General features: G+C 34.6%; 1 protein-coding gene across 1 annotated transcript; it reads left to right on the plus strand.

The window, feature by feature from the left end:
- The first annotated feature begins 240 nt into the window (after positions 1 to 240).
- LOC136042743 (RNA polymerase-associated protein RTF1 homolog) lies at positions 241 to 27,259 on the plus strand. Its single transcript, XM_065727710.1, has 6 exons — positions 241 to 605; positions 6,698 to 6,831; positions 10,813 to 10,990; positions 14,210 to 14,971; positions 18,352 to 18,507; positions 24,485 to 27,259. The coding sequence occupies exons 1-6, from the start codon at positions 363 to 365 to the stop codon at positions 24,968 to 24,970; spliced, it is 1,959 nt and encodes a 652-aa protein (XP_065583782.1). The 5' UTR covers positions 241 to 362; the 3' UTR covers positions 24,971 to 27,259.
- The last annotated feature ends 725 nt before the right edge of the window (positions 27,260 to 27,984 follow it).

A 27,984-nucleotide genomic window follows, 5' to 3' on the forward strand; every position in this document is an offset into this window, starting at 1 on the left:
CACAATACAAACGGTAAAATAAAATGCAGAAAGGTTAATGTTGTTAATTTTCTTTTCTTTTCATGAGTTAAAATTGTTTTTCAAATGAACACATGAAAAAAGAACTGGCTGTTGCACTTATGTGGCATTTTTAAACTTTGCATATCAAACTGGGTTTTTCTGTTTTGTGCGTACTGAAGTGCGACAATTACCGAAAAAGTTTAACAGTTTGCAACCGTGTTTTGGCTCAAGTTCCGCTGTTCGGACAGATCAGTCATGAAAGCGATGAAAGAACCACAAATGTTTTAAAAGAAAAATAGAACTGTAAAAGTGAAGTCTCTTGGTTATTTGTTATTAAGTGATTACAAAACTTCTATCTAGAAATGAAGCGAAAATCTAAGGTTTACACAGATTCCGAAGCATCAGAAGGAGAAGAGTCTGATTCAGACTTAGATTCTGGCCTGCTTACCTTGTCCAGAAAGAAGACAAAGTTGTCTAGTGACAAAAGTAGTTCTGAGAGTGAATCAGAAACTGAAAGGGAAACTACCAAAAGAAAAAGAATCCATTCTGAAAGTGCAGATCAAGAAGAGGGAGAAGTGTCAGATTCAGATCAAAGTGAAGACTCTGTAAGTTGTTTTCTGCTATGCCACTTCTTTGTCTTGATAGCCTAAGTTAGTCATGCCTATTGGTTCTACATTTTAGTGATAAGGTATTAATATACCATTTCGGTAAAATTCTAGTTGATTGACTTTAGCTATCTTGGAAAAGGGCTAGGTTAGGAAAATGAAACTTTCAGGGATGGGTCTACAGGCTAAAGTATATCCTCAGAAGGTGTTTTGAAGTACCCACTTCAACTCCTTCTCCCTCCTGAGGGTCCTGAAATTTGCCTACATGACAGGTCTAGCCTATACCTATTGAAATTTTGACAAAACAACATTTTACTTTAATTTTCAGTTACCAGTTGCTTGTTCTGGTCAATGTTGGTACTAATAGAACAATTTTTTGGGTCATTAAACTATTTTAATAGATGCATTTTGACTTTTTGAACATCTTTTTTCTCTGGCAAAACTACTGCAAACTCACCATTATGGAGTTATTCCAGCTCAAATATTCTTGTATTTATACATATAGAATTACAATCATTTCTGTTTTTGTTGATCTAGATATAAGATAGAGGTTAGGTTAAGTATGTTCCAAAGGCAGATTATTTTAGGCTGATTCTTTCATAAATAATCTTCTCTAAAAACATCCAAATTTTTTGTAAATTGTCTCTAAAAGCCACAGAGCAATTTCAGTCTTGAAATGTTAGCAATTTCAAATTTCCAATCAACAAAAATAGAAACTATTGCAATTCTATATGTTTAAATACAAGAATATTTGGGTTGGAATAACTCCTAGTTGGAAATTTTTTCCAGTAATACCAACATTTACCTTTCTCTGCCTTTAGTTCTGAAAATCCAATTCCTGTTATTTGAGTAGAATTCTGAGCCATATCAATGTTGTTGTTTTTTTCTTCAAAATTTAGGAAATATATTTGCATGACTTTAGAACCTTATAAATTGGGATTGAGCAAAGTTGTGAAGCTAAAATCAATTTTTTTTTTTACTTTATTCAAGCAGAAGATCTATCTTGCAAGGTTTCACTTTTATGACACACATATTTTTAAAGGTCAGGACCCTCTTGAGCAAGAAGGAGTAGAGGTAGGTACTTCAAAATACCCTCCTGGGATATACTTTAGCCTTTAGACCCATCCCTAAAAGTTTCATTTTCCTACCTAACCCCTTTCTGAGATTTACTGCAGAAAAACTATGGATAACAAATTCTGAAGCTGCTTTGACTATACTTTAACCCCTTCCCCTTTAATTTAAAGATATATAGCACTCTGTTTTGGTAAATTTATGACAGTTCATATAACTGACTTACCAATAAAGTGAACATACCACTTGATGTTCTTTTTTATATTCTTTACAAATACACACCTGACACTATAGGACCCCTTTTATAAAATTTTATACTCAGTATAAAAGTTTATACTGACCCCTAGTAGGTAATCACTTGCTCTTTACGCTAAAGCTTTTAATTGTTTTAAAAAGTAGAATTGTGGCAAAGAGTCAAACTTTAGCGTAAAGAGGGATTGCAGAGAGGACAACCCATTTCATATATGGAGTAATTTCTGTTTGTTTTAAGTTTTAATGTTGCTCCTTACTTTCAGCTAAACTTTTTACTTACTTTTATTTAATTAAATAAAAAGCCTTACTTTTTATTTAATTTCTGAACGTTTTTGAATTAATGCATGTTTGGTTTTGGCTCTCTGCACATAAATTATTAAAATGAAATTTATATATTAATTCTTTTTTGGCTAAATGGCTTTCTCTTAGTTTTGATCAGACGATTTTGAGAAATAAGGGGTGGAGAAGGAGGCCTAGTTGCCCTCCAATTTTTTGGTTACTTAAAAAGGTAACTAGAACTTTTAATTTTTAACAAATGTTTTTATTAATAAAATATATATGTAACTTAAGAATTAACTTACATAACAAACTTTCATAACCTTATATTTTTGTTATGTATACGAGGGGGTTTGTACCCTTGTTAATACCTCGCTCTGTACACTAAATCGTAAGTTTTGTCCCAATTCTTTAAGAATGACCCCTGAATCAGAAAGGCCATAGAATAAATAGTTGAAATTACTAAAAATACTTTAGCATAAAGAGCAAGGTATTTATCTCCTCCTAAATACCTCGCTCTTTATGCTAAAGTATTATTAGAACCCCTCATATTCGTAATAATATCTGTTCGTTTTAAGTTTCAATGCTACTCCTTTCTTTCATTTGAAAAAAGTTTTCATGTTTATTTTTCATTGTTTTCTTATAGTAATGCTAGAAAATCCTGCGCCCTTTTCATTGAATTTTTCTTCCCCCATGACAGATTCCTCCAAGGAAAGATCCTCCAACATAGCCCCTTCTCCTCAGCCCCACCCCCAAACAAAATAAAATCCCCCTAAAAACGTCTGTACACTTACCAATAACCATTACTATATGTAAACACTGGTCAAAGTTTGTGACTTGCAGCCCCTCCTCTAGGGATTGAGGGGGAGTAAGTCATCCCCAAAGACATAGTTATTATGGTTTTCGACTATGCTGAACAAAATGGCTATCTCAAAATTTTGATCTGTTGACTTTGGGAAAAAAATGAGCGTGGGAGGGGGCCTAGATGCCCTCCAATTTTTTTGGTCACTTAAAAAGGGCACTAGAACTTTTCATTTCCGTTAGAATGAGCCCTCTTTCGACAATCTTTGACCACTTGGTTGATATGATGTCCCCTGGGTTTGATTGTGTCAATGTTCTGTATTGAAGATCTTTCTCATACTCCAATTAAAACGAAAAACTTCTCCAATCAATGCACACTTTTCAGACCCCTAATTGTATCAACCAGTTTATGCAAGCTTTTCTCTCATAAGGTCTGGGATATCGTCTGGGTGGGTTAAGTACCATGACATGGCGTGAAAACATCTTATGGTTTAGTTTAGAGCCAGCTACAATCACCTCTTAATAATCCATCTTAATAAACCATCCTCCCATTTAAAGGTAAAAAATTGCTGGAGGACAATCAGGCTCCCTCTTGGTTCTTCTTTTTCTATCTGGCCTATCTCTAACCCCTATGATATCAAGTCAAAATTTTTAGATGTTTATTCTGTTCAAAAATTTCTAATAATAAGTTTGTCTTTGGTTTAATATCACCTCCAGCTTTAACCTTATCTCACCCCGCTATGATAACTCAACCCCTAAAAGAAATAAAATATTAAATGTGGAAATAAAAACTATGGAATATTCTATACCAGAAGTGGGCAACTTTTTTTGGCTCAGGGTCAAAATTAACCATAATATGAAGATTAAAGGGACATCTGGGTCAGTGATATTCTCATTAAAATAATCTTAGTGAATAATAAGATTATTCATTTAGGCTATTACTGGTTTTATTAAGAAAATAATCAAAATGCTTTTTCAGACTTCAATTATCATTATAAACTAAATATCTGCAGGTCATCCAGTGGTGACCAACCCCTGTTCCATGATCCATATTCTGCCTATATTTTGGAATATCGGTAGACTACATAATTTCTTATTTTCCTCTTTATTTTTGTTTGCGATATTTTCTTTGTGAATGTCATAACTGTGGTAGAGACAAGGTGAATCCACTACCTGATACCTTTTTGGTAAATATATACAGAGTTCTAAGCTATAGCCAAGGTAGGAACAATGTAAGCACACTACTTGATGCCTTTTTTATTATCTTTCTAAAATATAGTAATGGGTTTACTTGCAAGTCTCTCTCAAGCTCTTTAATAGATCCTAAAGTGATACTTAATTCATAATTTTTGACACAAGAAATGGGTTAAGAAAAGTGGTTAAAAACGTACCAAGGAATTATGTTAAATGTGCAGAGCTGTAACTCTACAGAAGGAGACATGCTAAATAAACAGATTCATTTTTAGATTACTAATTTTGTACTTTTGCGGTTAAAGTTACACTTCATTCAAAGTTACAAATTCATACCCACCCCTGTACACACACACACACGCCCCTAATGGTCCCACCTATAGCCTTAGGATATAGATCAAACCAAAAGAAAATACTATATCAATGAAATTCTTGCTTGATAATATGCAGTATATTTATATACTCTGATTATCATGTTTTATTTTATTTTTGTTCAGATGTCCAACTCACTTAAAACACTATTGTTTATCCTATATTCAAGAAAATTGCTTTGGCTAAAGTGGATGTATGTGAGTCTACACACCATATCCAGTTTTACAATGGAAGTAACAACAAACAAATAGATTATTTAGGCTATGTGTTGGGTCCCTAATGGGGAAAGGTGTTTAGGGTGTAATGTCAGGATTTCAACTGTTATGTTGAAAAGAAGCATACAGTAAGGAATATAATGGTACTAAATTTATGTTAAATTAGTTTCTACATAGTCTAGGACTATGCATGACACCATGAAGGGTGGGGGCGAATCACTATAAATGCAACGTTAACCATAAAATAGAACGTGAAAATAGTTATCTAAAAATGCTCATCTTTTTGTTTTAGCATGTCTCTTTTTGGGGAACTACTACTCTCTACATTTACCCATTTAGTACTGCTCTTTTGGACAATATTAAGCAAAATTGAGAATAGTTTCTCCGATCATTTTGCTCACTTAAAATAGACGCTACAACTTTTCATTTCAGATGGAATGAGCCCTCTGGTGATCTCCTAGGACCATTGGTTTGATACAATCACCCCTGGAAAAAAAACATGCATCCATGATCTTTCTTCCAACAAAAAAAATTAAATTTCGTATTTTGTTGATAGGAGCCTGAAACCTCTGCAATAGGGTTCTCTGGTATGCTGAACCTGATTATGTAACTCATATCTGTTAAGGAATTTAAGGAATCTTTTCTATGTTCAATATTGTCTAAAAATGGTTTATGAATGCAGATAAAATTAAAGTTAACATGATAATGTGATGAATGAAAACATACTCTATATTGTAAAGTAGTAATTTTGTTTTTTAAGTGTTTTTTAGTCTTGTACAAACCTGTATTCTAGGGCTATGTATGGGACCATGGTGTGAGGAGGGGGGTACTTATGAGTTAGAATTGTTTTATATTTTGAAAAAGCATAAAAATGCATCAAGTAGTGTGTTCACTTTTTCCCCTCCTCAGTTATGGAATCTTGTATGCATTTCCGACCGTTTCTGTGCTCTTGCCACATATAATAATGTTTCACTAGCAAACCAATTTGAAGCCCATTGGTTTTTTTTTGGCACAAGAAACGAAAACTAAAAAAAAGAGAAAATTCTGATAACAATTAGCACAAAAAACATTGACTTTATTTACCGAGTCCAAACACATAAAATTCATGAAGTTTAATGTTGCCCATCAAAAGCTAGTAGCCTGGGAAAACTTTCCTGATTTTTGAAAAAAGCAGGGAAACACTCCTCAATGAGTTGATTTATCATGAAACTCATAATTTGATATTATGGTCAGCAGAAAGAAGCCTTGACGAATTGTCATTGACATCAACAAGGGATTTGAGGTGTTTCCTGCCTTTTCTATTGCATTCCTTTCCACATTAAAGACAAAATTAGTTATGTCCCACAGCAAGAACTTTATCATGTTCATGATAAATCATGACTTATCATTTTTTTTTCAGTTAAGAAAAAATACTTAAACCACATTGCCCTTGAAGGAAACTAAACTCCATTTAATAAAAAAGAAAGTATAAAAGTTTCGCTTAACAATATGACATCATTATCTTTCTTGCTTTGTTTTTTCTATTTGAAAAATTTGCAGTTCACTGGTTGTCAGTTACCCTGTAGATGGCTCTTTTAGGAATGGATCTAAAGGTCAAAATTTGGCTTAGGAAGTTGTTTCAAGTACATATTTCAACCCTTCTCCAATCCTCAATTCTTAGTTGCAAAAGCCCTACTTTCCTTGAAAAATATTTAGCAAGTTTCAAAAAATAGGGGAAAGCATCCCAAAACGGGCATTTGATTTTGATGTAAATTATATGAACAAGAAATGGTTTAAAAAAATTGTAGTAGACACCCTTTTTAGTATAGTCAATTTAGTTCCTATGTAAATTGTTTGTCAGTCACAAAACTAAATGACCATTTTAATTTACTTTTCGAAAATTTTGAATAATTCTTATGACTTCTTTTCTTTTAGGACTCTAGAGGAAGTGACTCAGGAGATGAAGAATTTAATGACGGCTACGATGAGAATCTTATGGGTGATGAAGCAGATCAGGTTAGGCTAGCCCAAATGACTGAAAAAGAAAGGGAACAAGAACTTTTCAATAGGTAACGTTGCATTCATCTTGTATTCCCTGAAGTATGAAGTATTAAACTTCAGTTAGAGCAATTTAAGGATAAAAAAAATCATGTCATATTGTGCTGATATTAATTATTGATCGCAGTATAAATCATTCTAATGCCAGCACGACAGCACATGCTCCTTCTCAATAAAACACTGTTCAGAGTTTTACTTGCTACTCCATCGAATAAGGCTCCTATTTCCTCTGAATTATTTCTTCCCACCTCTTACTACCAATTTAACTTTGGCCCCTGTTGGACTGTTGAGCAGTATGATCTTTGAGCACTAGTACGATGGCTTCACATATAAAATATATTCAAACTATTTTAACCCTTCTTTTATTATAACTTATCTTCTCTTCTTTCCTCATATTTTTTCCACTTTATACAATTGCATTAAAAATTTATTTTTAGTTTAGTTTCATGTTTAATGTAAAGTCTCTCAGACGATTTCTTAGAACTATCAATAGACAATTCCCATAGAAAACATTCAATATGATTCGTAAGGTTTTGAAGTAGCCTTATTTCAAAATCTAAATTTGTTATGGCTTCAAGCACTCTAATCTTAGCTTGTATATTCTATGTCTTGTCTATTCTATATCTTCACTGAACTGTTACTATTATACTAACTTAAATTTACTTTAAAGATTCTTACTAGTAGTACTACCTAAGTAAATGAAGGTATCTGCCTAGTCAGTTTTTTTTAGTACCAAACCTCACATCTTTGTTCTGATTTGTGCCTAGTTTATCCATGTTAATCATCTGAACAATTATTTTAAAGCCCACTTTTGCATCCTTTGGTTTTTACCTTAAAAATTTCAAAATTATTTGCTTCACTGTGACTTTTACCAAGGACTAAAATTATCTGCAATTTAGTATACGAGACTAGACTAAAGTTTAAGAGAGTTCTGCCTTTGTGATTAATCACATTCCTCCATATCCGTTGCTAGGCTCATTATTAAAATAAGCTTGAAAATATGTGGTAACGAAAAGGTCAATTAAGAGCTTCACTTACCTTGGTAGTATTATTTGTAAGGATGGTGGTTGCTGTGTGTGCCGTGAAGATGTTCAAATTAGAATAGCCAAGATTCAGGATTTTATTTTGAAGTTGAAAAAAGTTTGAAAGAATAGGAAGATAATTCTGTAGATCAGAACGTAGGAAGCTACTGCGATGATAGTGGTCAAATATGATTCTGAGCCAAGGGCACTTCAAAAATGGAGAAAAAATTGCTAGATGTTTTCCAGAGAAATTGCCTATGGATTATTTTGGTTACCTGACTGATTGATTGTATTTCAAACAGTGGGCTATGCAAGAAGTGTGGTTTAATCGCTTTTTCTAGGGCTACAATGAGAGAAAAGTTGAGATGACTAGGGCGTGTTCTGCAGATAAAAGATGGCAGATTGCCAAAGTTTGCCCTTTTTGAACAACCACCTAGAGCTATACAGAAAGCAGGTTATCCATTGTTGGGGTAAGAGGATGTTGTAAAGAAACATTCAAGGGAAGTGGGAACTTTGTGGGAGTGCTTAAAGAGGGAGGCTTTGAATTGATTGGGATGGACGCAGAACGGTATAGCTGTGTTGGCCTCAGGCAGCTTGGAGTTACAGTAAGTTGTTAATAGTAATAGCAGTGGTAGTACTAGCCATTTCCCTGTGATAAAAAATTATCACGTTAACTTTCTTTATGTAATTTCGAACTTTATTAATAATAATTTATTTTTGACCCGCTACAAAAAATCAAAGCGGAGTATCAATAGAAGAAACAAAACAAACACTGCACAAAACAGAAAGAACAAGAAATTAAAGCAAACGAGTAAGGCCACTGTGGGCGGGCAGATACTTACAAGCAGACTGGGATATTTTGCCAGCAAGCTCCGTGAGTTACGACCTGATATCCGGGAAACTGTATTCAGATATGAGGTTCCTATTTCTGTACCATGGAGGCAGATACAATAGAAAACGGGAAAACCAGAAATAACAAGAACAAATTGAACTGATATCTTTTTTGTGAAAAATAGGGTAAATACCAGAAAGAAACAAAACCGAATATAATTTAGCAAGAGACTTTCTATTGTATCTACCTCGGTTAGCAACCATTTTAGAGTAACTAAATTGGATTTTCTTCTTGCAATCAGCAACGGCGAGAGTCCGTAAGGATTTTAGTGTTTTACTAACATTAATTCCTAGCCACCGAAATGAGGAAACCGACGGGATAGAAAAAGATCCACAGATTAGAGGAGTAGTGATATTACTGTTAAATGAAAGATATTCACACTTTGAAAGATTAAGAGATAGTCCAACTGCATGAAGTTTAGATGCTACTGTTGAAACAGACAAAGAAAGCCCTTTTTTAGTCCTACTGATCAAAAGAATATCATCCGCACAGGCAAGATAAGAAATATTTACAGAATTAAGGATGCAAGTAGGTGGATAGAGGAAAGGACAGATGATATACAAAGTTTGAAAATAGAGGGGGAGAGGATAGCACCTTGCCGGACCCCACGTCGTACTGGAATTCTACTTTCTGAAATCCTTATATCCGTTTTAATCCGCAAAAAGGAATTTGAATACCAATATCTAAGAAGAAAAATTACCAATATGCTGATACCATGGCCAAAAAGAGAAAAGATAGCTTGGGAATGCGTAACAGTGTCAAAAGCTTTGGAGAGATCCAAAGCACATAAATGTAACTCGAATCCCTTTTTAGTAGCCTCAGTAAGAAGCCTGCTGGCAACCTACCCCAGCTGAAAACCCAATCCGATTTTCACCAAAATATGCCCAAGAATTAAGTCATGGAAGGAGAAGATACTCAAAAGTTTTGCTTATATTGCAGGAAACCGTTATTGGCCTGTAAGATGCACACTCCGTCGGAATCTTTCCTTTTTTCAGAATCGAAGTAACTGTTCTGGACAAAAAAAACTTTCAGGCACAACCGAGGTGCATAAGCACATTTGATACAGAAGTTTTGTTTCAAAAATGTGTATCTGCTTTGTTTCAAAAATATATTTACAGGACCAGGGATCTTTTGTTTTTCAATCTCTGTAGTGCTTTTCCTTACTCCTTCTTACTAAGTAAATTCCTCCCTTAGGCTTCAAGTTGTAATAAAATTGTCTTCTTATGTCTTGTGCTATTTTGAAGAAGCTTTTTTATAGGTTAACACCCTCAATTACAGTTTAATTTCTTAAAGGATGATTGTAGTTTTACTAAAACGGAAAATAATGTGTTTTAAAACAAGCCATCGAAAAATTGTCCTCAATGTTATTCTTCCTATGCCAGGAAACGGCGAATAATAGTGATGATTTAAACAATTTTTAGCTGCTTTTTTTCATCTTCTTTTTTTGAATATAAAAAAAGGGGGAGCAGTTTTAGGCTCCCTTTTGTTCACATTATTTTTTATATTTTGAAACAAAGATTCGGGCTCTTTTAGTTTGCTGATTAGAAATTTAATCAATGACATATTAAACTGGAATTTTTTTTACTTAACGAGTAGGCTATTCTGGGGAAAAAAATATTCTGGAATTAATACACTTTTGGTCTCTCAGTAGTAAACCCCTACTTTTAATTTTCAAAGTTTTCCTGGGTGCGAATTATAAAATTTGTTGTAGAGACTTAAATTTTGGATGAATTGTAAATTTGTATTATGTTTACCAAGATGGTATAGAGACTGGAAATTATTTCTTGTTTTGAACTTGTTGACTCACTAGTACTGCTTGACAACATCACTAAAGATGTTGGCTGACATTCTGAAAAAGATGAGCACCATTGGTCTTCTCGGTTGTTTTTTCCCCAATAGAGTGTCAACAAGTTCACAATAGAGTGGTTTGGACATAGTAGACATAGTAATATTGTGCTTTTTTTGTATTTCTTACAGTTTATATTCTTCTTATGCGTTTATATCTTCTCTCTGTCCTATTAACTAGTGTTTTAGCATTTTTTGCCTTCATTTTTATTTTGCTCTTTTACTTTTTTTAGAAATGAGCGTCGAGAAGCAATGAGAACCCGATTTGAAATTGAGAAAAAATTGAGACTGGCAAAGAAACAGAAAAAGTCAGAAAGTGAAAAGGTGGTCATACCCAAAGATGCCAAAGAAAGAGCTCACGAGAGGAAAAAAACTGTTGAAGAAAACAAAACGAAAAATAATAAATTTCAGGTAATTTCTGCTCATGTTTTATTGGAACTTCCCCTGGTGTGTACCCAAGAGATCCATTGTATTTGCTGAATGTTGTCTCTTTTTTTTTCACTTATCTTTCATATTGGTCTTTCATTTAGTATGACTATCTGATCAAAAATAGTGTAAAGTAAGAGCTAATATCCTAATTATACATTTTAAGGATCGCAAATCGTCCGTACTTACTGGGGAACGGAAAGGTGGGTTCCATAAATTATTGTCCTAACAACATTTTAAAACAAGATACTGTCAGACTACACCCTATTTTGTTGAATAATATGCCCTAGTTTTGTTTTTTAGGATCCATTCATGATGCAGCCTTAATGAAGAAGGGGTGTCAAGTTCTTTTGCCAGAACATCTACAAATACAACTTTCTAGCTGGCAAGCGCCCTGTTTTGCTTGTTCCTTTTCGGGGTCCACCCCTCAATTCCACCTCTATGAGGGGACAGATCTTTAATTCTAGTCATCACATCAAATTTATATTGGAAATCAGCTGCAATTGGTGGTAAATATGAGGGTCCTAGTTATGCCTTTGGGAGGCTCGTGCCATTTTTTTTTTTTTTTGGAGGGGGGAATATTCCTCACTACAACATTTTCCACGATATCAATCAAATGTTGCGAGGAATAAGCGCTAATAGTCTATAACAGTTCGTATTCATGTCATCAGCATATATACAAAAATGGGAAGTCAAATCTCAGCCAATCTTTGTGAGAAGTAAGAAATATTGTCCATTTACTGCCTTTTCGTGTCCCGATCACAATCTCAACTCTGCAGGGGGGGGGGGGTCTAGAGGGATAACCACAGTAGCAATAATCTTTGTTACATCCTTTAAGAAAGTACCAGACAAGGGTAAAAACTTGAACTCATTTATGATATTAAACTAGCTAAATGCTAACAAACAAGATTGTAACTTTAATCTTTTTTTTAAACCTAGAACCTGTTTGAACCTGATCAAACTGTTTATTTGAAAACAGATAAATTTATATTGTAAAAACTTAGCAATTAGTAGGATTCTTATCTTGCAACTAGCCTTGAATGACTTAAATTTTAAGATTTAATAAGGAATGAGAGTATTTCAGAAGATTGAAAAACTGCTAAATTACAAATGCTTGAACATAATGAGTGCCATCGAGCATCCCTCATCCGACTTATCCAGCTAAGTCTGACTTCCTTGGATGTAATTTGTGAAAGATATCAACAAATACTTATCCAGCCACTTGCTAGGTGAAATACTTATGGCTAACTATGTGAATAACAATAATGATCACATTTGCTTCGATGCAAACATAACTTGTATTCAGGTTTCGTAGAGTGTAACATATTCCACTAATGCTGTCTCTTTTTGTTCTTGGCCTTTAAATTCTTATTTTACTTCCATTATTGAACTTATCCTGATATCGATTATCTTCCATTTTATGGAGTTAGCAGGCGTAGGTTATTCTGCAATTAATTCAGACTATTTCAAAGTAGCAAGTTCTTTTTTAGGTTGGGTCTGACACAGCAATTATCATATGATAATTTTCACTATTGTTGTCTCTTTTTTTATCTATCTTAATTTGACATGAAACGCTATTTCTATTTTTGAAATGATCGAAATGTGTATATGCTGTAGCTTTTCCTGCAATATCTGGAGTTAGCAAGATGTAACTTATCCTACAATGAATCTAGATTGTTTCAAGCAGCATTCCTCCTAATCTCTGATGTCATTCACATCTCGTGAAACGCTGAAGATAAGTAACCAGGCTTGTCAGATAAGTAAACTTAGTATGCTCGAACGCACTAAATATGTCCTGTTTTATTTCTGCATTAGTCGTAAAACCAGTTGCAACATTAGAATGTGACAAACAATTACTTGATTATGAGCTGTTATTGAAAGACTAACTTTTCTAGATCAAAAGACTTAAGAATAGAATTACTTCTATTGCTAACAAGTCACTGCAGCACCAAGCTGCCTGAGCCCAGTACAGCTATGCACACTCCTCTTCCATCCCATTCGATTATAAGCCTCCCTCTTTACACCCTCCCCATTTCCTTTAAATATTTCTTTATGACATCCTCCCACCCCAGAGGAGGACGACCTGCTTTCCTCTAGCCCTAGGCGGTTAGCCGAAAAGGACTAGTTTCGGCAATCTGTCATCCTTCATCCGCAGAAAGTGCCCTAACCATCTCAACCTTTTCTTCATTATAGCCCTAGAAACCGGGATTGAACCATATTTTTCGTACAACCTACTGTTTAAAATACGGTCTGTCAGTCGGGTACCCAGAACAATCCGTATGCAATTTCTCTGGAAAACTTCTTGTAAATCTTCATCCGCTTTTTGGAGCGCCCATGCTTCAGAGCCATATTTGAACACTCTCATCACTGTACCTTCCAATATTCTGATCTTGGTCAATACAATGAATTTGTATTACTTACTATGAAACATTTATTACTTCTAATATCCCTTTGAAAGCGTTAATTAATAGCCCTAGAAAACGGGGTTGAACCTAATTTTTCGCACAGCCTATTGTTTGAAACACAATTAATAGCCCTAGAAAACGGGGTTGAACCAAATTTTTCGCACAGCCTATTGTTTGAAACACGGTCAGTCAGCCGGGTACCCAGAACAGTCCGTTGGCAATTTCTCTGGAAACCATTTAGCAAATCTAAAGATGCTAAAAAGAAAATGGAGTATTCACATTAGAATGGGATATACCAATTATGAATATGCACTGCAAAAGCAATTTCTCAAATGACAGCCCCTTCTTTTCTTATTTTTCTTGTTTCTTATTATTAACAATTAAAAGAAGAGGGTCGGCATGGTCATTGAAACAGGATAATAAAGCGACATGTGGGGTTTATTCTATGTAGAACAAAAAACAGCAAATTCAAACGGTTTCCTAACCGTTTTCATTCTAGGAGATCGTTTATAACAGTGTGCTTACAATTACCTTAACTTTAGAAGTCGGCAGATATGAAAGGCAGTTTTGGTTTTTTGTTCATGGAACAGTGCATTGTAAGATATCTAGGGGGTTAACTTGTAACTCTTGAGAAAACGATTCCTAAAAGAGTAGCAAGTCTCTAACATCTGCTTACTAAAGATTATTTTTGTTCCTTGTGAAGACAACTGCATTGCGTTGTTTTAGATGCTGCTCTTTTTAAAAAAAAATTTAAAAGGAAAATAATGTTTGTTTAATGCATATTCAATTTAAATTTTAGGCCATAAATGCTTTGAAGGCTCGCCGTAACGAAAGAAAAGAGCGGGCTGAAGAAAAAGAGAAGAAAGAAAAGGAAAAAGAGAGAAAACGTGCTGAGAAGAAGGCATCCCAGGAAGCAGAACGACAGAAGGACAATGAAGAAGAAAGAGACAGAGAATCGTCACCGGAATCTTCTCAACGGAAGGAGAAACTCAAAGCATCTGATGTTTGGTCGGACGATAGTGGCTCAGATTCTGAGGAATCTGAGGACGAGAAACCGCGAAAAGCCCCAAGTATTAAGAGTTCTTCTAGTGAAGATAGTTCCAGTAGTGATTCAGAGGATGAGGAACGAGCCCCTCGACATCGAGTTCAATTAGTCGATAAAAAAGAACAAATATCGAAAATACGACTCTCACGACACAAACTTGAGAAGTGGGTTCATGCCCCTTTCCTTGAGAAAGTTGCTTGTGGTTGCTTTGTAAGGATTGGTATTGGTCAGAATTCTGGCAAGTCTGTGTACAGAGTGGCAGAAATTGTTGGTGTGTGTGAAACGGCAAAAATCTATAAACTTGGCAACACAAAAACCAACAAGGGAATGAGACTGAGGCATGGTTCCCAAGAGAGAGTCTTTAGACTTGAGTTTGTTTCTAATCAGGATTTCACTGATACTGAATTTGAAAAATGGAAAGAAACTTGTGCTGCTCAGGGTGTTTCCTTACCTCTCGTAGAAGATGTAGATAAGAAATATGCTGATATTCAAAATGCAAGGAATTACGTTTTTCAGGTATTTTTTCTTCTTTATTTTTTATTGCAGTTTTTTACTTTTGTGCAGCTTCTGATTTTGCAGCTAATGACGTAGATATCATGGTTGCAGCATGTGCTACAGGCTAATAAAGAAAAAATTTCATTCATAGTAAATGAAAATTTAAAAACGTGCTTTGAAAAAACAAGAATGTCAAACTATCAAGTGAGGAAGAAATTTTCCGATTATATTTTAAGTAAATTCTAATAATAATGACAGATCAAGGCAGTTTAAATTAGATGAATATAAGATTTCGTTTTTCTAAAGATAAACAATTTTAAGTAAAGGAAAAAATAAAAAATTAGGCTTTAGGGAAACTTTGTAGATTCTTCAACTTCTGGCTAAAAATCAGTTCTCCTTCTTCTCCCCTTATTAAATATGGATTTCTATTAATTAGAAAATATATAAAATATAAGCCATTTCACAAACAGGTTTGACTCTGTATGGTGACATCTGTGAGCAATGGATAAACAAATAAATGCTCTTAATAGCTCTCAGAAAAACTAGACTCAACAGCTGAAATAAACAGCAAAATAAAGATAAAGAGATGGAAAAGGCTATGGAGCCGCTCAGAGCTTTTACAAAACAACTAATCAAAACTGCTCATAGTTACTTTTCTTTTTTTCTTGCGTTTCATAGCTTATAATCTCTTCGTGTTATTTTCTGTTACCCACGTTTTAGGTGCTCTGCTTCTTCTCCTTCTTTCTTTTTTGGTAAAGGCTTGCAGACGTGAAGCCAAAATATTTTGGCAATGTTTTTATAAAGGCTTTATATTTTTTTACTAACTCGACTCAAGGTTTTACCTTTTATTCATATTTTTCATTTTCTTGCGTTATTGAGCATTACCAAAATTAGTAAAAGTTTGTAATTGAATATTACCATTGCGCGTTTGTCACCTATTGAGAGTATGTAGCTATTGCTTAGTGTGTATATCCTTTATTACTTAGGTAATAGTGTGTATAATTATCATTAGGGTGTAAGTATAAGTATCTTATACCTGATATTAACACGAAGAGATTATAAGCTATGTATAAGTATAATTAGTGTGTATATCCTTAATTGGGACATATTGAATGTGTATATCCTTTATTACTTATGTAATAGTGTCTATAATTATCATTAGTGTATGAGTATAAGTATCTTATACTTGCTATTAAGACGAAGAGATTATAAGCTATGTATAATTAGTGTGTATATCCTTTATTTGGATATACTGAATGTGTATATCCTTTTGTCAGAGGCACTAGGCTACGGAAGGCTAGTGAGTACTCAGTAAAAGATAAAGGCGGCTCCAACCCTCTCGCCTATTGAAGACTAATTATTTTTTTAGCATGCGAGCCATGCTCATTTTATGATTACCGCTACTATATTTGCTGACAGAAATTGGGTGAGTTTAGTTAATTTTCCCTCCCCCCGTACCTTTCTCGCTTTGTTGTTATTTCAGTTCATCCTCCTTAGGACTTGGTCCATTTATCACCATATTTAACAAATCAGCTCTATATTGAATATGTCTACCTTTCTCTCTATATCCTTTGCCTAAATGGTAATTCCACTGCCTTGAAGCTGCTTCATGAGGGACTGAAAACTTATCCCTTTTGAGACGGAAACGCACCATAACAGGCTGCCCCAGCTTGAGATCATCTTATTGGACTTGTCTCCATAAAGATATAAGTACACCCTATATAGTTCTGAAAAGCAGTACTTTAGTACTTTCTGGCTACCTCCCAGAAGATCTGAGACAGCTTACCCTCAATTCCTTTATAATATACAGTAATCCCGCCTTCTGATGCATATCGACACTGGCATATTTACCTCGCTTTCTGTTCTATAAAAGAGACAGTTTTGGTTCAAGATTGTGTACAAAAAATAATCCCATTATAAAAATTCCTTACATCCACTGAACCTAAGATAGATGCTTGAAACAGGTGACAGACAGGAAATCACGATTTTTTCTACAGTTTTTATTAATGTATCTTTGACGTAGCTGCATTGAAGAAAACCACAGCTTAGATATACAATACAGTTATGAAAACTGCTATCTTGCCCATGAGAAGCTTTTGGTACACAGATCTAAACATGACGCCTCCTAGATCGTACTGCAACACCATAGGCGGGAGCGCAATATTGTTTTGTTTGTCCAATTGCTATGATGTTTTAGATTCAGACTGCCAGTTTCCTGTCTCCAACCGCTAGCATCGCTACCGCGCACTGTGTCCAAAAAATAAATTGAATTTTCATAACTGTATTGTATATCTAAGCTGTGGAGAAAACTGAATGACTACCACAAGTCGAAAGAAACCGCCAGTAGTTGCCCTGGAATAACGAGAATCCGTCACCAGTCGAGTGACGGATTCTCGTAACATTAATGTTAACACAACTTATAACAACTAATTCCTCATTTAACTGGATGGTAATCATTAAGTTAAAGCTACCTAGTGCTTTTGCGGGTGGTTGGTTCATGTCAGGCAGGCTACCCAAGGACAATCTGGGAAATGGGTTGTTTCTTGGGAGTTTCTGGTTTTTAGTGATCTCCTGACTAAAACCACATCAATTAAGCCTGGAGTCAAGAAAAACTTGGTTTTCTTTTAATCTAACCTACATTCAGTAGATATAATTAAATCTGTAATCAAGGAAGTACTTTGTGTACGCCCTATATATAAATCATATGAGTGCACACAAAATAAGTCAACTCCCCACTCCCAATAAAAAATGAAATTGATGGTATCTCCCTGCCTTTTCAATTCTTTTTATATTTGAGAACCATATAGCAAATATGAACAGCAACTCAGCTGAGATGGTCAAAAGAGTGAGGGTTTTATTTCATCTATGCCCAAGGTATGTTTTTGCAGGGGGAGTCAGGCCCCCAGTCTGACTGAGTGTAATAAGGGTTCGATTCCTGATAGATAACCTGCCCTTCTTTGGGTAACGTCTGAGCAAAGAGTTCGAAAATGAATATTGGATTGAATGAAGCGGTCATGAAGAAGATGTCGCTTGTCTTAGCGTTCTGTTCGAATGTTATGGGGCCAGAATGAAGCCATCTCCACAACTAAGTAATCAAGCCATAGATCCACTTCTGGTTCAAAACTAAAAAGCAATTCATCGAAAGCTGACATGTCTTCTGTTGAAGGAAGTGGGGGTCACTCAATTAATTGTGCCAAGAACTCCATGCGTTTTTTTTTTTTACATTGTGTGAACTGTGTAAGCCTACATACCTTAGTGTAAGCTGAATTACGATCGTACATGGGGAGCATATTTAAAGGCCTTGGCCTATGTCCTTTTTTGTGTTTTTGCCCTCCCCGAGTGTTGGATATTTCTTCAGCCATGCCATTTAAATATTAAATTGTATTTTCGTTGATTTATAGGAGGAGGATGTTGCGAAAATAATTCAAGAAAAGACAAGATTCTCGAAGAATATTTACAATTATGCAGCAAAAAAAGCGCAGTTGATTAAGGAGAGGGAAATAGCCCAATCTAAGGGGGATGAAGAAGTTGCCGAACGTTACAACAAAGAACTAATGGTAAGAAATAAGCCTTCCATTTGTAAAAACGAGTTTTTTTATGATAATAAGATAGCCGTTTTATTAGAATTTTCATGTTTCATATTGTAGACCTAAATTTTATTAATATTTAAACTAATTGTACTTGCTTTAGCGCAAGTTATAAAAGTACTGGAGTGTTACGATCAATTTGAGCTATAAGTTGACATTTCATTAATGTGTTTATTTTCCGTTAATAAATAAAAAACGGACATTCTGTAAAGTTCAGTCAAAAATTGTGATTTTTCTGTGAGTGGCTTTCAAATTTTACTTTTGAACTAAAATTGTTCACATAAACACTGGAATGTATGATCCCAATCCCAACAAAATAGTATCTTTAGTAATTCCAGTATGATCTTTCAAGTCTTCTGAAGCAACAACACGCTCTTTCTTTTCGAGATAACTTCTTTTCCTTTTCGGGATAACTCTCCTTCGTGAAAACAAAATCAGACGTGCAAACAACTCCAGAGAAAGAAGATGCATGTGACTCTGCAAATAAGAAAACGAATTTTTATTACTTATTACGAAGCATTTATTACTTTTAATATCCCTAAATATCCTTTTGAATAGCTGGATTTTAAAATTACTACTACTAAGACCTCATCACAACACCAAGCCGCCTGAGGCCAACAGCTACGTACGCTCCTCCTCTATCCCAATTTGTTCAAAATCTCCCTTTTTATACCCTCCCAGAAAGTTCCCATTTCCTTTAAATCTTTCTTTATGACGGCCTCTCATTCCAGACGGCGACGACCTGCTTTCCGTTTAGCCCTAGACGGTTAGCCGAAAGGGACTACTTTCGTCAATCTGTCATCCGCACAACGTGCCCTAACGATCTCAACCTTTCTTTCATTATAGCCTTAGAAAACAGGATTGAACCACATTTTTTGTATAGTCTATTGTTTGAAATACGGTCAGTCAGCGGGGTACCCAGAGCAATCCTTAGGCAATTTCTCTGGAAAACATCTAGCATATCTTCATCCGCTTCTTGGATCGCCCATGCTTCAGCTCCATATTTGACCACTGTCATCTCTGTAGCTTCTGAAATTCTATTCTTGGTTTGCAGGCTTATCTTCCTATTCTTTCATACTTTCTTTTAACTGTGAAAAAACACCCTGAGCCTTGGCTATTCTATTTTTAACATCTTCACTGCTCCCAACGTCTTTACTAATAATACTACCAAGGAAGGTGATGCTGTACACTTGATCAATCGTTTCGTTACCCTGCGTCACCTTTTACTCCTTTTCTTATTCCTAGCGTTAGTGACTTAGTCTTCTTAACATTAATATTCAAACCTATTCTAGGACCCTGAACTCGTAAAACTTTTAAAAGTTCATTCATTTTGTTCACGCTTTCATCTAGGATGCTTAAATCATCAGTATAATCTAAGTCCAGGATAGTTTTCCTCCCCATTTGATTCCCTGGTCTCCCATGGCTTTTCCTGTGCTCCTTATGGCAAAATCCATCAAAGTGATTCATATAAAGAAGGATAGAACACAACCCTGATTAACTCTTGATTTAACACAAAACCAGCTGCTAACCTCATTTCCTACTTTAATCACAGCAATGTTTTTCTCGTACATAGCACTAATCACTTTAATGTATTTGTCTGGTATACCATACAAAGATAAGACCTTCACTAAAGCTCTTCCATCAACAGAATCGAACGCTAGCTCATAATCTAAAATTGAATACCAAAGGTGTTTGACAACTCAGGCACTTCTCAATTATTAACCTAAGAGTGAAAATTTATTCGACACATCAACTACCTTTTCTAAAACCGCGCTGTTCTTCTCTTAAAATTTTGTCTACAGCATCTCTCAGTCTAAAAAGTATCATATTGCTAAGTAATTTGCTACCTACAGAGACCAGACTAATGCCTCAATAATTACGACATTCACTTTATCACCTTTCTTATATTGTGGTTTAATTAAGGTTTTTCCTAGAATCGTTAGGTACTTCCCCTTTTTCAAAATCATACTCATAGTTTTCAATAACTTATCAAACAGTTCGTGGTAACGAACTGTAGTAAGGAGCGACCCGGCTCAATAGTAACCGAAACTCTAAAAAATGGAATTTTGATACCAATAGTTGCATCAAAGGAATCTCATTTTAATGCTGATTTTAAATATATAACTTTCATCAAGATTAGTCTTACCTATCAAAAGTTACGAGCCTGAGAAAATTTGCCTCATTTTAGAAAATAGGGGGAAACATCCCCTAAAATTCATACAATCTTAACGAAAATCACACCATCAGATTCAGCGTGTCAGAGAACCCTATAGCAGAAGTTTCAAGCTCCTATCTACAAAAATGTTGAATTTCGCATTTTTTGCCAGAAGACAAATCATGGATGCGTTTTTTTTTTTTTTTTTTTTTTTTTTTTTTTTTTTTTTTTTTTTTTTTTAGGGTTGATCTAGTATCGACCCAGTGGTCCTAGAATGTCGCGAGAGGGCTCATTCTAACGAAAATTAAAAGTTCTAGTGCCCTTTTTAAGTGACCAAAAAAAATGGAGGGCACCTAGGCTCCCTCCCACGCTCATTTTTTTCCCCAAAGTCACCGGATCAAAATTCTGAGATAGCCATTTTATTCACCATAGTTGAAAAACCTAATAACTATGTCTTTGGGGACGACTTACTCCCCCGCAGTCCCCGTGATCAGACTAATGCCTCGATAATCACGACACTCACTCTTGACACCTTTCTTATACAGTGGTTTAATTAAGGTTTTCCTAAAATCATTAGGTACTTCCCCTTTTTCAAAAATCAATTTCATAATCTTCAGTAGCTTATTCCTAACCTCAGAGCCACCATATTTAAGAAACTCATTTACCACACTATCAGCACCTGGAGCCTTATTAGTTTTTAGTCCTTTTAGTACTGTCGCTAATTCTTCCTCAAAAAACAAATCTTCCTTCACATCCAAGGTATCACAAACTTCTTCATTTTCCTCTATATCTTTTCCTGCAACTCGATCTCGATTTAGTGCATTCTCAAAATGTTCTGCTCATCTCTCTTTAAAAACTACGTGGATGCGTGGAAGCATAAATGTTCATTGTTTATGACAACTCTCAGCAACATACTAGGACACTTGAATGTAATCAAATTGTTTAAACGGTATTTAAAGTCTAACAAATGTAACAGCGTAATAAGTGAAAAATTAAATTCGAAACACCAAAACACAAAAGTTGTCTTGTTTTTTTTATGAAGGAATTTGTAAGTTTTTTGGGTATCGTGCTCTAAATCCATCAATAATATTGAATTAGATTGCGTAACACTTTTTGTTTTAAAAAATTTGTTGCTCACGAATTTGTTAGGATGGAAAAAACCTTACATGCACTGCAAAATAAGATAAATGAAGATAAATACTGGCACTTCTAATCATCCAGTGGGCCGAGTTGGGCACATTCGCAAAGTTTTGGCCACCCTTTATGTACAAGAAACTTTTGAGGACATGCCAGCGGAGGTTTTAGGGGAGTAAGAGTGACCAAAGTCATAAAAATTATATTTTATGCTCAAAGCAGCTACTACCTAGCATTGATTTCGAGAGATATATGACTTGCAAATATGGGTGCTGATGCTCGTACTACAGAAACATATCGAGTTTGGAATATAATATTGTACTCAATTCCTTACCTTCACCAATGAGGACGGAGGGAGGGGGGGGGATAAAATTTAACTAAGCACACTTTTGATTCTATATGTCAAAATGCTCTCGGAATATAAATAAAATAAGGAGTACAGTTTTGCGTGGGTGGATTACCTCAAGCATTTTCATGCAAGTGCAAAGATTGAGAGTTGTAAGGCGGAAGCCTTACAACTCAATGGATGACGTAATTACAAATCAATGAATGACGTAATTTCACTTTGGAACTATGGGGAAAATGAACTTAGGGTGTTTTTAGATCACCTTAATACATATGATAGAAATTTACAGTTTTCTTTAGAAATTGAAATTGCAAATAAAATCTCAATCCTAGATATGCTAATTATTCGTAGCTTAGATAAACTCAATTTTACTATTTACAGAAAACCAACACAAAACATTTGATATTTATATTTTAAATCACCCCCCCCCCACAAGTTAAAAGAGCTGTCGTAATCTCTCTTGTTGATCGTGCCCTAAACATTTGTTCTGATTCCTACATCACGGCAGAACTAGACTTTATCAGGGACATACTTTTTGGAAATGGGTATCCTCTTTTATTTATTAATAATACAATTAACTGTAGACTGAAAAGACACTCCCGTAAAATCAACGATAATTTATCATGTGAGAATCCCGATAAGCCCTGAAACATGATTTATCTCCCATATATCCTAAAAATCGCTAGGAATCTTAAAAAAGTATTCACGCAAAACAATCTCTATGTTGTAGTTACCAATAATTTGAAAATCATAAATCTCCTAAATTCTGGTAAAGATAAAACTCCAGTTACTCGCCAAACAGATGACTGTCAAATACCATGCGATTGTTGCAAATTCTATGTAAGGAGAGCTCACCAAAATTCAGAGAAAACGCCTACAACAGCATAAAGATGATATCGCCAAAGTTCTGAAATCTAATATTGCTTCTGTTTCTTTTGATTCTGCTTTAGGCAGCCATGTGTTTGAAAATCCTAGCCACAAAATACTTTTTGAAGAATCCGCCCTTATTAGCAATGACCTAGGCATAAAGCAAGTAGTTCGAGAAGCAATTGAAATCAGACTTAGGATTAATAATAAATAATTCGTTAAATAGGGACTTGAGAGAGTATTCACTAAATGCTCTATACACAAATTTAACTAAAGTGATCTTACAAAATATTATAAAAAAGCAATAGATATTAACACAGAACCTGTCACAAATAGACCTACGAGATCAGCAGCCAAAAAGTAAAGATTGGCATTAAAAATGTGTTTTTAAATCATTTACTTTCATTTCATTGAATTGCCTCATTTCATAACAATTTATTTATCAGTCCTGGTTGAACTTCGCTGAGGTAAGGATGCTGGGACTGTTTTGAAAAACTGTTCATTTTAGTTGCATTGATTGTATCCTGTTGTAAGTTTTTCTTCTTATATATTTGTCTTGCTGAGGACGGCACTTGGACATAAGGCCGAAATATTCATTCTAATTTATTTCCCACTGTCTTGCAAAAAGAATTCCCTATTGTTCTTCTTGTTTTTGGCGTTTGTGAATGAAAGGCAGTGTGGTCTTCGTCGTTATTTAAGAGCATTATTAAAACTTTAAATAAATATAAATCGTTCTATATATAAAGGGGACAGCTGCCTCTCTAAACCTGCAGATCGTTTTGCTAAAGTTTCTACTAATTATTGACATTGAACATGCATTCAATTAAGGAGAACTTTAACTTAGTTACAAATAGTAAAATGGGATGGCCTTATCTATAGGATAATTTATGTTTCTTTTATTTTAACGTCGCTCTTTGCTTTCATTTAAAAAACTTGTTTTTAATGTGTTTAGAGGCGAGATGCATTGCGCAATGTTTACGAGATGTGCTACCACGCGGCCTATTTTTATGATCACTGGTTATATACGATCAAGTTTTTTCTCTGGGGAAATGCAAACTTGTGCATTTTTGTAAATAAGAGCTTGAATATTGCTCTATTAGATTCTTTGAAATATTGAATTGATGGTGTAATATATACTATAGACATTGCTTAGCTAAGTACGGTAACTTAACTGAATTTAAATATTTGTAGTATGCATAAAAAGAAGATTCTTCGATGTATATATTGCTACCAAAGTCCTGTTTTACAGTCTTACTTTCTATTGACAAATATCACTCTTTCCTCTATTTAAGACCATAAGTTGGGGAAAAACAAGAAAAGAGAACAAAGATTGTAATTGAATTATTGTTTTGTGACTGTTTTTGTTTCTTTTTTGTTCCTCAATATGTGTTGTTTCGTGTTATGTTTATGGTGCACTTTATTAATTGATTCAATTTGGTGTCTAGGAGCTGGAAGAAAAAGCAATGGAGCTTGACCGTGCACGGACTTCCACAATTAGTTCCATATCTTATATCAACGAGAAAAATAGGAAGCTTAATATAGAGCTGGCAGAAAAGGCAATCATGGAGGAATATAGAGCAAATAAGGGGAACAAAGTCATGGACCCATTTACCCGTCGATCAACTCGTCCATCAATGGTAACGAAAAGGGTTGAAGTGACGTCAGTAATTACTGAAAACCCATTTGCTGTCAAACAAAAAGAGCCAGAGAATAAAGTGGTAGAAATACCAAAGGACGATGTGAAAAAAGTTCAGTCTAAAGTGGATGATTTGTACTTGGCACATAATTTTGATATAAAGATTGATTTAGATGTGCCGTCTATTGAGTCGCCAATGAATACAATTACGAAAAGTGTGAGTAATGCTGCCAAAGAAGCGCCGCGAAGGTCACTTAACTTGGAGGACTACAAGAAAAAGAGAGGGCTATTGTAATTCATACAGTGAATAAACTTCCTAGCTTTATAGTTTAACAATTTGTAACTATTTACTCAATGTCTATTATGACCCGGCTAAATACATATAAACAGTATTGACACCAAATAAAGTTGCTATAGGCCGTTTTCATGCCTCTTTTAGACAAATTATCAGAAATGCTTCGGTAAAGTTACGTTTTAAATAACGATTCATTACCTTAGGAGAATACTTAACTTTATTATGTGCCTTCTTTTATTGGAAGTCTAAACGTTTTAAAGTTTTGATGTAATTTTACTGTTATTTGGAGCCTATTAATTTAAGGTAATATAAATAAATAAATAAAAATAAATATATTCGCAAATTTGATGGCAGGCCGTTATAGCCTTAGCACTGATCTTCAGTACCCTTGGTCTCTTATTTTACCTGGGATACCAGATAGGGTATACATAAAGATCTTTCACAACCATTGGTGGCGCATTGGGAATTGGATCTATGTATTCAGTTGCTAAGTCTTTTTTGTAGGGACAATTAGCAGGTATGTCATCCAACCTTGCGGTAGCGGATATAGAACCCTGGGCTCCCCCGTGCCAAGGAGAGCGTCACTCTAGTTTTCTACTTAAGGGGGGCTCCATATTCAGTACGAAAATAATGTCAAAATGCAAGTGCGGAAAAGGCTTAAGCTTAATCAAAGAGTTTTCAAGTTGCTTTTAGCGGCATTTTCAGGGAAAGTATACCGTCTAGTTAATTAGTTAAGTAAATTAACATTATTTGTAATATGTTCATATTTTAATGTAAAGTCTGGCATATGTTGTGGAGGGTCAAGTCTAATATATTCTGATGATTTCTACGAGTATTCCAAGATCTGGTCGCTATAACAGACGTTTGTACGGGAATGTTAATTAAATTGAAAGTAATATTGTATTGCATTTATATAGACTAGGTGATTCATATGGACACTTATAATAGTGCCCAGACAATATAACAACCTTCAAGATTGGGCTACGGAATTATTGCATATTTAAATCTTTTTGTATTTTCTTTAATTCTTAACATATGTAGGGTATCGTGCGTAATATATTTGTTTGTAACCCGCTTACAAAATTAAAGATAGTGGAGTAGTATACATAGAAAATAAAAGGAAAACTCATTGCGAAAACGAATTCATGGCATGATAATAACTTAACGACAAGTACTATAAAATTTAACAACATTAACGACTTATAAAGCGATTTTGTAGGCCAAGTCGTTGGCAGGCATTGGATGCAAGCTTACGCTACGGATGATACAAAACAAGCGTAATATCTGTAGCATCAAACTAAGCGATTTTTTTTTCATCCCGATAAGAGCGTGGAAAATTAAATGTTCGAAAAATGTGTATTAATTAATTATAATTTTTTCTTGTTTTTCATATTGTAGAGGGACTGTGTATAATGTGGAAGTATTAACTAGATTTGTGCATATTCTAGTTCATATGTGTCAGGTGGAATAATTCAATAAGTCCCCTTTTAGTGTGATCAAGGGTAAACTGTTTGTTATGAATATAAATAATTGCTCTTTAAAGAAAAAACTAATCTTATTTTTGTTAAAAAAAAATTTTATCTTTATGATAAAAACATAAACAATCGCTCTTTAAAGAAAATATCATTTTAAGAAAAAAAAATAATTTTCTTCTTATTTATTTTTCGTATAATGTAAATATTGCAGTTATCTTGCTATTCCTGATGAACATAGCAAAGTGAGGGAACTTATTAAAACAACTATGTCCATAACTCGTTTATAGTGAATTGTAGGGGGAGGGGGAAATAGAAGACCAATCAATTTTAGTTTATGTGCCAGCATGATTAGACATCTCTAATGGACATGACTGTAATATTGTATCAGTTGTAAAGAGTATATGTATATAAAGGATCTCTAATATGAGGTGTGATTGGAGTCCTTTCTTTGTCATACAAAATTATGGTTTCAGGCCAAAAGCCTTTTATTACAGTAATAAAAAATAGATGGCTTGAATACCTAATAATTTTTACGGGGTTTCTTGCATAAGACGTAAAAGGGAATTCCCAAAATTTGTGTTATACGCCCACCCCACAACCCCAGGGCAAATAATATTTTTAAGGTGTTACAATATCCAATGAACATTAGCGTTTATAATATTAAAATCTTGTGTTATTACACATATTATTCTTTGTGATTTTTATGTAATATTTTTATGCTATTGGATTACTATTGAATTAGTAGTGCAGGGAATGAACTCATCCAAAGTTTTGTAATGTATTTTTTCTTTTAAATTATATTTTGTTTCTCTTACTAGTTTTGTTTATTTATTACTCATGGAAAATCATTTTTATAAAAATGATTTCTCAAACTAAACAAAGTAGAACGAAAAAATAAGGGAACCTCGAACTACTGAAGAAGATTGAAGAGACCAAAAAACTAATTATACATCTTCAGCTATGTTTCGTTTATTGCGAAAATTAAAGAAAGAATTCTAAAAACACAACTTTCAAACCCTAACATAAGTACAGGATTTTTACCAAATCTTACAACGACTACGGTAAAACATTTTCTTATTGCAACTGGGATGTACTTTCATTAGAGAGGCACCACTTTTCAAAGTCACCCTCCTACACCTTTCACAGTCGCGGCTCTGGTTAGATGAACTCGTGAAGACAGGATTTTCCTTCCAAACCCCCCTTTCTGGGGGGTTTCCAGGAACCCCCACAGACAGGATTTTCCTTCTTGGGATAGCGACAGTAAATGGAGCTTGTAGAGGTGTGAGGCCCTATGACAGGGAGTGTAATTTCCTACGGAGCAGGGAGGGGAGAACTGCTTCTCCTCCCCTAGCTAAAGTATAGTTTCTCGAAAAATCTTGTCAGAACTAAGATAAGCCTGCTTAATTTATCATATACAGAAACGGGTCAGTACGTGCCTTTATGGTACTATTTGCCTCGTTTTCCAGTTTTCACGGTCATTTTCACTTGATTTGGAGATATTAACTCCAACTTTAACCCCCTCCCCCCAGGATATTGTCG

Source organism: Artemia franciscana, chromosome 2 (assembly GCF_032884065.1).
Source record: "Artemia franciscana chromosome 2, ASM3288406v1, whole genome shotgun sequence".
NCBI lineage: Eukaryota > Metazoa > Arthropoda > Branchiopoda > Anostraca > Artemiidae > Artemia > Artemia franciscana.

Bases quoted from the DNA above. Each gene is read 5' to 3' on its own strand.
- LOC136042743 (XM_065727710.1), top strand. From the start codon at position 363: ATGAAGCGAAAATCTAAGGTTTACACAGATTCCGAAGCATCAGAAGGA. The intron at 606-6,697 runs GTAAGTTGTTTT...CTTTTCTTTTAG, and splicing joins CAGATCAAAGTGAAGACTCT to GACTCTAGAGGAAGTGACTC. The intron at 18,508-24,484 runs GTAAGAAATAAG...TTTGGTGTCTAG, and splicing joins GTTACAACAAAGAACTAATG to GAGCTGGAAGAAAAAGCAAT.